Here is a 12,054-nt window from a genome sequence, read left to right on the forward strand (position 1 = left end):
GTGTGGTACTTCTATACTCTGTGCCATGTATGCTATACTAAATCTATATAATCTAGAACAAAAAGATATGGATCATCACTCACCATTTGCCTGGCATGGTGGCACATGCCTGTAATCTCAGCAACTTGGGAGGCTACAGCAGGAGCATCTCAGTTTCAAGGCCAGCCTCAGCAACTTAGTGAGACCCTGTCTCAAAAAACAAAAACAAAAAAGGTCTAGGGACATAGCTCGGTGGTAGAGCAACTCTGGGTTCATTCCCCGGTACCACCAAAAAATAGCAGTGACTCTTCAGTGTGTGGCGTGCTCAGCCATAACCAAATCCTGATCCCTGTTGTATCCCTAGCTCCAGGGCCACGCCTGGCACATCCCAGGACTGTTGCAGTTAGTGTGTGTTGAGTGATGACTGGATGCCAGCATTGTACTAGGTGTCAGCACTTTAAGGTCAACATTATTTTCCCAACAATTTTGTGAAGTAAGCAGTAGCATAATCCCAGTTTTAAAGAGGTGGAAAATGAGTGCTCAGAGCAGTTCATTGGCCTGTCCCAAGACACACAGCTATAGAGCCAGGATAAAAACCCAAGCCCAGGGACTTCATTGCCTAAGGATATTTGTTAAATGAATGAATGCAAGGAAGGAAAGGAAGAAGGTGGGAGAGAAAGGGCCCGAGCAAGCTGGGGTGAAAGTCAGTGCTAGGTTGCTTGGAATCCACAGGTGGGGTGGATTGGTGCTATTTGGGGGGAGGAGCATCATGGAGTGTTCCTAAAGGACATGGTGCTTGAACTTTTGTGCTAGATTCTTTTCTTTCCCACCTTTCCCCAGGACATTCCCTCTGCAACTGTCCCATCTCTACTGCACAGAGTTTTTCTTATTCTAAGTAGCTTATAAATATGCTAAAATATTTCAAAACCTCAAAAAATCCTATCTTTGCCCTGCTGCCCCCTCTGGCTATTGCCACATTTTTCTGTTTCCCTTTATAGAAAAATTCCTAAAAATAATCTGTATTTTATGACTCCCAGTTTCTGTCCTGTTTTCTCTTAAATCCAATAGAATCAGAGTTTCACTCCCATACGCTCTCATCAAGGTCAGCAGCAGTCCCTATGTAGCCACACCTTACCAGGCCTGCCACCATGTTTGACAGGATTGGACCCTGTGTCTTTGTCCAGACACACCCATCCCTTGGCTTATCGCACTCTGTCCTGGTTATTTCCTTCCTTCCCATCAACAGCTTCTTCTGCCTCCTGCAGCGGTACTTGTCATTTCCCCAGTGTTGATCCTTCAGATGCACATTGGTCAGGGCACCCATGCCGCCTATGATTGAATCCAGATGTGAAGTGCTCAGAGCCTCCCTGTTGTGGCTACCTGTGTCTGCCACCTCCTCTTTGACATAGCACTCATGGTGCTTTGGAGCATGGCTAGCCTTCCAAACATGCTTTCTCACTTCATCCTCGCCAGAGCCTAGGAATCATGTGTGTGGTGCCCATTGCACATGAGGAAGTTGAGAATCAGATTTTCCATCGCTTGCCCAAGGTGTCACAGGTTTTCAGTGTCCTCTGTGAAAGATTCCGATTCCAGATCTGACATTCTTTCCATTTACAACCTATTGTTTGGCCTGAATCCTCAAATTCAGCCCTTCTGATCGAGGTGGGATAGTGGAAGTTGGGTTCCAGTCTTACCATCTGGATTTCCTCTTGAGAGTGTGTGGTTTACACTCTTCACCCCCAGGGCTTGGTAGTCACGTTGGCAACACAATGGGTGCTCTTACTGATTGAAATGCTAAATCTCCCAAAATGAAAGGCCAGCTGCAGAGTAGGGGAAGAACAAGGGCCAAATGATCTGATCAGACATCTGTGGGGCCTCCTGGCATTTGGAGTGTGAGTGCCTTAGAGAAACTTAACTATTCTGGCCTGAGGGAGTTGGCGACCATTAATCTTGGTGGTTTTGACCGCTGACTGCCCCAGAGGTCCCAGACTGCTGTATGACTCAGAATCCCCAACACTCCCCCTATTCTTCTCTCACTGGGACAGTCAGGAGGCCATTTCTGAGGCATTTTAATTTGGTAATAATTGACATGGCCCAGTGTGCCCAGAGATGCTTTTTAAAGGAGGAGGGGTTGATTAGCACTTACCGTCCCTGTTCCATGGCCTTGCACTGCCATGGGAAGAGTAATACGCCGCTTGCCCTGCTGGGTTCAGGCTTCCCAAGCCCCAGCTGGCCAGCATTCTCTCCTCTCCATCTTGGGTAACCTGATCCTAGAAGCCTTGAGCTGTCCTACAGCCTTTCTTCAAGCATCTTGCAAGAGCTGAGGTGCACACTACAGAAAAGGAAGTTATAGCCAAAGGTTTTTGTGTTGTGCATGTAGTTCTACTGTTAGGAAGGGCAGCTGCCATCCATCTTTCAACTTCTTTGTGAAACTTTCTTTTTTTTTTTTTTTTTTTTTTTTTAGAATTTTAACATTTATTTATTTTTTCTTAGTTCTTGGCGGACACAACATCTTTGTTGGTATGTGGTGCTGCTGAGGATCGAACCCGGGTCGCACGCATGCTAGGCGAGCGCGCTACCGCTTGAGCCACATCCCCAGCCCCAATTTGTGAAACTTTCTGGAATTCAGAAAGACCACAGGAACTTAGTACAAAGGTGAACAAGTAAACAGTGGGGGGTGAGGAGACGGGGCATAAAGAGATTCAAAGTGCCACACCCTTATGTACATACTTCCAAAGAGCTGGGTGAGGCTTTCTTGACCCTCTTCTCTACTCATCTCTGGCCATGCCAACTGCTCCTGTGCTAGCACTGGGCACTGTTCCATCCCCTGTGATCACACTGCTGGTAATGTCACGTGAGTAACTTCTGCACTGGTGCTAAAGAGGAGCTGGTGCACATGCAACTTTCCCCTCCCATGAAGGGGCATGATCTTGGTAAGGTCCTTTATCTTTCTGAAACTCATGTAAATTAATAATGCATAGCATCCACTTAAGCAATCTAGAATGTTATAGTCACTGCCTGGTCGCAGAAGCTTCCAGTAAATTCAGTAATTGCACTGAGGTTATATTTCATTTCCAAAGCACAGTTGTTTACATAAGAAAATACTGTTTCTCTCCTGTTAAAACTTTTGACTGTCTTTTTCTTTTGCCTATCAAATAAAGTCCCAGGTTGTCACTCAACATTTGCATTTGCATTTCAGGCTTTGAATGTTAGTGAAGGCTTAAAAATGTAGATTTCTAGGGGTTGGAGTTGTAGCTCAGTGGTAGAGCGGTTGCTTAGCACTTTGAAGCATTAGGTTTGATCCTTAGCACCACATAAAAATAAATAAATAAAATAAAGATATTTGTTCTACAACTAAAAATAAATTTTAAAAAGTAGATTTCTAAAAAAATGACATGGATGCAGATGAGTTTGTCTCTATTCAATGAGCAATTGCTTATGTAGGGCCCTGGACTAGCCCCCCAGGAGTGAATCAGATGTGACACTCCACAGGCAGTAGCATCAAATTTCTGGCTGTCCAAGACAAGTACCACCCCTGACACCCACCCTTCAATCCCTGCAGGGTGCAGTGCTGAAGGTCAGCTTGCCATCAAGTTCAGCCAAACAGAGTAGCTGGGCACCAGAGAGTTGGCAGAGGGCCCAAGGGTGGGGGCGGATGGGAGTAGGACTCAAAACTGGCAGCCAGCCAGGCTCACTCAGGTGCCCCAGCAGAAAGGACCTCTAACCCTAGCAGTCACTGAGCCCTTTCACTGAAGATGTCCTGGTGGTCTCTAGATTGTAGGGCCAAGCCTTGGCGGAGGGTGGTGACTCTAGCCCATAAGGCTAGACTAAAGCCCCATTGAACACATAAGGACATTGAAATCCAGTGGTGTTGGGTGGCACGGCTGTAGTCACATAGCAGCAAGGCCAGCGCTGGAACACAGTCTTCTGAAAAGTATTCCACTGTCTGTAGCTTATGGCTTCCTGAGATGACTTGGCCTGCAGTTTGGAGTGCAGGGTCTGTCAGGGCCATTTCCTCAGACAGTTCCTCAGATAGTTACGGGAATCTTCTCTATGTCTCTATGCACAGTGTTGGGGAGAGGGATGTTAAGTCAGACTCTGGTCCCAGGGATTTACAGTATGGTGAGGGAGGGGTGCCCTCCCTATGGCCGTGCAGGTGGAGGTGAGTGTGTGATGTGGAGAAGCGCCTGGCCCACTCAGCGGGTCAGGGAATACCTGAGTACAGCCAGAACACACCAGGAGGAAAAGGACAAGGAATAATTCCAGGCAGAGAACAGAAGACCACCCATTACTAGAAGTTGGTCAGGGGTTAGATCAGTAGCCCAGTAACACACATTTATTGTGTCTATATCCAGGCTACTGTGGGTAACCACTGATACCACTGGGGGTATCGTAGTGTGGTGCACAGGGTAAAAGCAGAGGAAGCTGGACATGTGGGGACATATCAGGAAAGTGAGAAGGGCAGCATCTCTGGCTGTGGAAGTATGAGCAGCCCTTCACCCCCAATCTTGGAGCCTGGAGAAGGTTCTCATTTCCTTGGTATCAGGCTTATTACAAAGAATCTGTGTGGAACCAAGTATGTTCCTTCTACAGATTCCATCAAGAGACCTTGGTTATTGATCCATCTGTTCCCTTAGGGATTTGGGGTTTTTCCACCACTGAAGCCTTAGGGTGGAAAAGGGCCTGAAGTGCCGATTGTAGGGAAGAAAGCTTTATTCAAGGTTTAGCCCCTGCAGCTCTTCATGAGTTAATAACCCAGTGACTCTTCAGTGCCTGGCAGGCAGTGACTTTCCTCCTCTCCCTACAGGCCTGCTGAGTTAGCCACCAAGTACGCCAACTTTTCAGAGGGAGCCTGCAAACCGGGCTATGCTTCAGCCCTGATGACCGCCATCTTCCCCCGGTAAGTGCTCTCTTTCTTCTGCTGCCTAGACAGCCTGTCCCCACACAGTAGCTCATGTTCTCCAAAGAAAACAAGATGCTGCTCTCACTTCTCTCGCGTGTCCAGTAGTCTCCAGTGTCTGGAAAGGACTGAACCCCACTCTGTGCCTTGCTGTGCCTCACCCCACTCTGCACTCAGCAGTGCAGCCTGTTTCAGGGAGAGGAGGGAGGGGACGGAACCTACATGGTCACCCACAGAAGCCAGGCATCCCGAGCAGCCAGGCAGTGCTGCCGAATGAAGACACATGCTTACTCTTAGTATCAGTGGCCAAAGCTGGGACCCACTAGCTGGCCAAATAAAGCAGGGAACAAAGTTAATTTCTGAGAATGTCCACGTTTTGGACACCTTCCCTCTTGGTCCATTTGCATTCTGGAGCTTCTAATTTCCTTGATATTGGGCTTCCTGAAGGAATCTGTGCCTCATCCAGGGAGTTTCTTGTACCAAATGCCACTATCGGGCCTTGCTTACATTCCAACCTTCTTTCTTTCCTGAAGGCCTTGGCATGGAAAAGGGACTGTAAAAGCTAGGATTGTCTTGTCTTGTCCAGAGTGCCTTGAGACTGTCATTTAGTTCCTTCAGAAAGTGGTGGGAGCTCATGGGGGGGGCGACGGGGGGGGGGGGGGGGGCTCCTCAGGACCCTCCAGGCATTGAGATGTAGCATTTAGACCACCAGAGGAGTCCTGGGAGTGACTCCGCTCACTGGAGGAGGTACTACCTTGCCTCCCATTCTTTGAAGGGTGGGGTTAGCGCACACAGTGTGCTTGCAAGGGAATGCTGAGCAAGTGCTGCCCCAAAGTAAGTCCAGTATACCCTCTCTTGTACGTTCCCTCTCTTGTCCAGTTTGAGCAATTCCAGCTTAGCTCCTGGTATAAAGCAGATGCTGTACTGCCAAGTACTCTGCTTGGGATCTACCTTCCGAATTGACTCCAAATACTCTGTTTTCTCCAGCTATTTATTGAGCACCTCTGAAGTGTCTGGCATTGTGTTCTATATTCTGTACTTTTGGAAGCTTTTATAACTGTGTCCCCTGGCCCAGATACCTGTGAGTTTTCCTTAACCTGTAAATAGATTTCTTCTATTTTTCCTAATTGAAAGTAATACAAGCATGTGGGAAGAAAACTCAAATAATACCAAAGGATCTATACTGTCCCTCCAGACCCCTTCCCCAGACACAGCCAGTATTAACATAATTGGGAACATACTGGATTTATTTTTCTGTACCTTGATTTTTACTGCTAAAAATATGATAGAGATTATCTTATGGCTAATGGATAATTAGCCATACATGCTCCAGAGAGCATGTGTGGCTCCATCTCTCTTTCTTTATTTTTCTTTTTTTATTTTTGGTGCTAGGAATCAAACCCAGGGCCTTGCACATGCAAAGCACATGCTCTACCCTTGAGCTACACTGCAGCCCCCTTCATACCATTTTTAAATGATTATATAATCTACAATTGCATGGATGTATCAATTTTATTAAAAGTAAGGTTTACTGAATTTTAATTTATATACAGTAAAATTCACCCTTTAGTGTAGTTCCATAACTAGTTCCATTGATAAATGCATACTTTATATAATTACCACAACAGTTAAGTTCTCCAGGCCCCTTTGTGGTTTATCCCTCCCCTGCCTCCAGTCCCTGGCAACCACTGATCTATTTCCTGTCCCTGTAGTGTTCATATAGTATGTAACATTTTGAGTTAGCTTCTTTCTTTTAGTATAATGCATTGCTAATTCAAACATGTGCTGTGTGTTCCTTGTTTGTTCTCTTTTATGGCTGAGTAGTATTTCATTATGTGACTGTCACACAGTCTGTCTACTGAAAGGACAAAAGACATGCAGGTTAATTATAATTTGGGGCAATCATAAAGCCACTATAAATATAATAGTACAGGTCTTTGTGTAAAATGTATTTTTTAAGGAAATTCCTAGGAGTGTGATGGCTGGTTCCTATGTTAAATGTATGACTGATAAGAAACTGCCCAACTGTTTTCCAAAGTGATTTCAATGCTTTGTTCTCCCACCAGCTATGAAAGAGTGTTCCAGTGTCCCTGCGTCTTTGTACTCAGTGTTTTTGCCTTTCACTATTCTAGTGAGTTTATAGTGATTATCTCACTCTGGTTTAAATTTGCATCTTACTACTGACTGAAAATATTAAGGATCTTTTCATGTTATTATTTTCTTTATGGAACTGTCTTTTCTATCTCTTGCTGATTTTTAGTTGGGTTGGGTGTTTGTCTTATTGAATTCTAAGGGTTTTAAATATTTTGAATAGTAGCCCTTTGTAAGACAAGTGATTTGCAGGTATTTTCTTGTCTTTCTTTTCATTCTCTTAACCTGTCTTTCACAGAGCAGAAGTTTTAATCTTGATAAAGTTTAATATATCATTTGTTGATTGATTGTATATCCTCTTCTGAGAAGTGTCTGTTCAGATCCTTGGCCCATTTGTTGATTGGATTATTTGTCTTTTTTGTGCTTAGCTTTTTGAGTTCTTTATATACCCTAGAGATTAGTGCTCTATCTGATGTGTGAGGGGTAAAAGTTTGCTCCCAGGATGTAGGCTCTCTGTTCACCTCACAGATTGTTTATTTTGCTGAGAAGAAACTCTTTTAGTTTGATTTCATCCCATTTATTGATTCTTGGTTTTAATTCTTGCTCTGTAGAAGTCTTGTTAAGGAAATGGGGCCTAATCCCACATGAGGAAGATTAGGGCCTACTTTTTCTTCTATTAGACACAGAGTCTCTGGTTTAATTCCTAGGTCCTTGATCCATTTTGAATTAAGTTTTGTGCATGGTGAGAGATAGGGGTTTTGTTGCATATGGATTTCCAGTTTTCCCAGCACCATTTGTTGAAGATGCTATCTTTTCTCCAGTGCATGTTTTTGTCACCTTTGTCTAATATAAGATAATTGTAGTTTTGTGGGTTAGACTCTGTGTCCTCTATTCTGTACCATTTGTCTACCAGTCTGTTTTGGTGCCAATACCATGCTGTTTTGTTACTGTTGCTCTGTAGTATAGTTTAAGGTCTGGTATAGTGATGCCACCTGCTTCGCTCTTCCTGCTACGGATTGCTTTAGCTATTCTGGGTCTCTTATTTTTCCAGATGAATTTCATGATTGCTTTTTCTATTTCTATGAGGAATGTCAATGGGATTTTGATTGGAATTGTATTAAATCTGCTTAGTGCTTTTGGTAGTATGGTCATTTTGATAATATTAATTCTGCCTATCCAAGAGCAAGGTAGATCTTTTCATCTTCTAAGGTCTTCTTTGATTTATAGATCTTTCACCTCTTATGTTGATTCCCAAGTATCTTTTTTTTTTTTTTTTTTGAGGTTTTTGTGAATGGGGTAGTTTTCCTCATTTCCTTCTCAGAGGATTTATCACTGATATACAAAAATGCCTTTGATTTATGGGTGTTGATTTTATATCCTGCTACTTTGCTGAATTCATTTACTAGTTCTAGAAGTTTTCTGGTGGAGTTTAGGAAGAGGGGTGGGAGGGAAAGGGAGGGGGCAGGGGATTAGCAAGGATAGTGGAATGTGATGGACATCATTATCCAAAGTACATGTATGTAGACACAAATTGGGTGTCAACATCCTTTATATACAAAGAGAGATATGAAAAATTGTGGTATATATGTGTAATAAGAATTGTAATGCAAAAAAGTACATGTATAAAGACATGAATTGGCGTGAACATACTTTATATACAAAGATATAAAAAATTAATCAATTTTAAAAAGTTTAATACATCAGTTTTTTAGTGGATTATGTTTTGAATGTTGTATCTAAGAAATCTTTCTCCAATTCAAGGTCAAAGGATTTTTGTTTTCTTTTGGAATTTTTGTAGGTTTAGCTCTGACTTTAAGGGCTTTGACCTATTTTGTGTGAATTTTTCTATCTAGTAAAATGTAAGGAGTTTCCTTTTTGCATATTAATGTTCAAGTGTTCCAGAACCCTGTATTGAAGACTGTCCTTTCCCCATTGAATTACCTTGGCACATTTGTTGAAATGGGTTGAACATTCGTGTTGTGGGTACTCCATTGTTCTGTGCCCATCCCTGCACCAGTATCATGCAGAACATGTACAGTCACGTCTTCTGTTACTGAAGACAGTCTTATTTCTTCCTTTCCTATCCAGAGACCTCTTCTTTTTTCTTACCCTAATGCATCAGGCAGACTCCAGTGTAGTATTGAATGGACATGACTGGTTACATCATTGGCTGTTGGTGGTTAATTCACCCTCAGCCCCGCACCCATCCCTGGAAATTAGGTCTAGCATTGGTATTTCTTCTTTCTTATCCTGAATCCATCTGATTAGAGGGTTATTGTTTTAGATTCCTGGAAATGTGTGTGTAATCAGAATATACTTTGTCTGATTATAATACTTTCAAAATGCTTGAGATCTGAGTGTTAAGGGATAAAATATGGTCTGTCCTGGTGAATATTCTGTATGTACTAGAGAAGAAAGTATTTCTGCTCTTAGGTATACCACAATGTGAATTATACTTAATACTACTGTATACTTAAAAGTAGTTCAGATAGTAAATTTTACGTTACATGTATTTTGTCATCATTTTAAATTTAAGTTTTTTGTTGTTTTTTTTTTCCTGTGTGTGTGTGTGTATGTATACACACCAGGGGTTGAACCCAGAGGGGCTTTACCACCGAGCCACATCCCTAGTTTTTTTTTTTTTTTTTTTTTTTGTGTGTGTGTGTGTATGGTGCTGGGGATTGAACCCAGGGCCTTGTGCATACAAGGCAAGCACTCTACCAACTGAGCTATATCCCCAGACCCCCCTAGTCCTTTTTTATATTTTATTTAGAGACAAAGTCTTGCTAAGTTACTTAAGACCTCACTGAGTTGCTGAGGCGGGTCTTGAACTTGTGCTCCTCCTTCCTTAGCCTCCCAGATCACTGGGATTATAGGTATGTGCCACTGCACCTGTCCCATTTCACTTTTTTATATTCATGTTTTCTTCTGCTTTCTTGACCCCATGGAACATACTTGTCTTCTGATTCCATCGTGTCATTGGGTTGGTTTCTACTGATGGATTTTTCTTCCTCTGGATATGACCTATATTTTTCTATTCTTTATGCCTGGTAATTTTATTTGATTTCAGATATGTAAATTTTACATTTTCCTGTGCTAAATTTTGTATTCCTTTAAATAGTGCTAGATTTTGGTTGGGCATGTAGTTAAGTTACTTGGAATTGGGGATAGCCCTTTAAAGTTTGCTTTTGATGTTGCTAGGGCAGGTCTTGAGCAGCTTTTTGTCCAGGGCTAATGTATCCCCTTTCCTAATGCAGTGCCCTCTGAGAACACTGCCCAGTGCCTCCTGTGTCATCAGGTCCTTCCACTCTGGCTGATTCATTTCCACTCTGGTTTGTTGAACACAAACAGCCTAGAGGACTCTGTGGACACCAGGAATTGTTGATGTACTGCTCCCTGTGGTCCTTTCCTCAGCCTCCAGGCTTCCTCTCAGACATTCACAGATTAGTACTTGGCCAAAGATTTGAGGAGACCCCTTTCAAGATCTCCATAGCTTTCTGTGTCATTTGCTGTCTTCTAAACATTGATCTGTTCTCTCAACTCATAAAGACCACTGAGCTCTGGTTATACTCCCCGTCCATATATGTTGGACACTGTGCCCAGGCAGTAAGCTAAGCAGTTTTGGGGCTCACCTCATTTGTTCCCTCTTTTGGGGCCAGTTCTGTACTGTTATCCAAAGCCTGAAAACCACCGTTCCCCATGTCTGACTAGTTTTCTAGATGTCTAAGGTACGAAGACAAATCCTGTTTCTTCTGTTCCATGATGGCCAGAAGCACAAGTCCTCTGATCCTCATTCATGAGGTACAGGATGTCTCCTAGTCTAGTTAGTCTGATCTTGGCAAATTCCCAACTTTATTATTACTTTACTATTAAAAATATTGCTTCAGTGAATAATTATATTTTTACATCATTTCCCACATGCAGATTATCTAGAATAAAGTGATATTTCTGGGTCACAAGTTATAGGCATTTTAATTTTGAAAGTTATTGGTGGTTGTCCTCCATGGCAGTTTTTGAGTGTACCTATATACACAGTTTATGATAGTGCCTTTCTCTTGTCTTGTTTTATCTTTGAAGTTTTTTTGTTTATATTTAAATTATTAATCCATCAGGGTTTGTTTGTTTGTTTGTTTGTTTCATATGAATAACTAGTATTTCATAACATTTTTTACCAAGAAAACACTTAAATAAATTCAAGATTTTTATTTATGTAGCATCAGTACTTTGACAGAAAAGGTTCTGGTGCAACTATTTTGACATGACCTTAAAACAAACAAACAGACAATTAAATCTTTATTTATTACCAAATGCTGTGTGAAGCAGTCATTCTCTTCCCAAGCCCTAGTCTTCTGAGCCCATCTAGTCACTGACTCTCACCCTGGACCCGGACTGGGGAATAGGCACTTTAGTGGGGGGTGCTGACGTGGCAGCCTGTCCTGCCTGTCTGAGAAGCCAGCCTGCTCCTTCTCAGACCTTTGTGCTGTCTGCTGACAAGTCCTCTTTCCCTCCCTTGTGCCTTGCTTGCTTCCTGTGTGGGAGAGATGGGGAGGGAATGGCAGCAGGGTCCAAAGGATTTATCATGCATCTGCCCTGCTCCAAGCTTTGGATTAGGGATCTTTATCTTTTTGGTCTCCATGGAGTGGAAAGTCTCCCCTTACTCCCTCTTGCACTCCCGTGCACATGTACCCACTTTTCTCATGCTGTACCACCACAGTACCTGACACACATCACTGGTATAATAATTATTTACTGGTGTATCTTCCTAAAAGGTAGGCCATGTACCTCTTGGCATGGAGCGATGGTCTGCCAACATCTAGAAGAGTCTTCAGCACTAAGTAGACACTTCATATTTGTTTTGTGAATGGATATTACTTTCTGCCCTCTGGATATTAAGAGTCTGAGGGTTTGAAAATGTTGATAAGACACTTTGAGTGACAGCTAAGGAAGAAAAATAATTATTATGACATATTCTAATACATGCCACATTGGAAAGAGATGAGGTTTGGAGATAGAAAGTATTCATAGCTTTCTTACTTTACAGGCTATGCAATCTTGGAAAAGTCTGAGCATTACTTAACTCATTA

At 42.7% G+C, this 12,054-nt stretch overlaps 1 protein-coding gene across 9 annotated transcripts in view; it reads left to right on the forward strand.

Moving 5' to 3' along the window:
- The window catches only part of St3gal3 (ST3 beta-galactoside alpha-2,3-sialyltransferase 3), a 192,188-nt gene that overhangs the window by 118,190 nt on the left and 61,944 nt on the right, over positions 1-12,054 (forward strand). For 5 of the 9 annotated variants that reach the window (XM_005317921.3, XM_040288511.2, XM_005317922.4 and 2 more), the window contains one exon: positions 4,787-4,879. The exons of 3 other annotated variants lie outside the window; for them this stretch is intronic. In XM_005317921.3, the coding sequence (XP_005317978.1) occupies positions 4,787-4,879 (93 nt within the window). Of the gene's footprint in view, positions 1-2,512; positions 2,635-4,786; positions 4,880-12,054 lie in introns of those variants that run through there. One more of the 9 variants, XM_078026121.1, reaches the window with a different exon arrangement.

This window comes from Ictidomys tridecemlineatus, chromosome 11, assembly GCF_052094955.1.
Source record: "Ictidomys tridecemlineatus isolate mIctTri1 chromosome 11, mIctTri1.hap1, whole genome shotgun sequence".
Lineage (NCBI taxonomy): Eukaryota > Metazoa > Chordata > Mammalia > Rodentia > Sciuridae > Ictidomys > Ictidomys tridecemlineatus.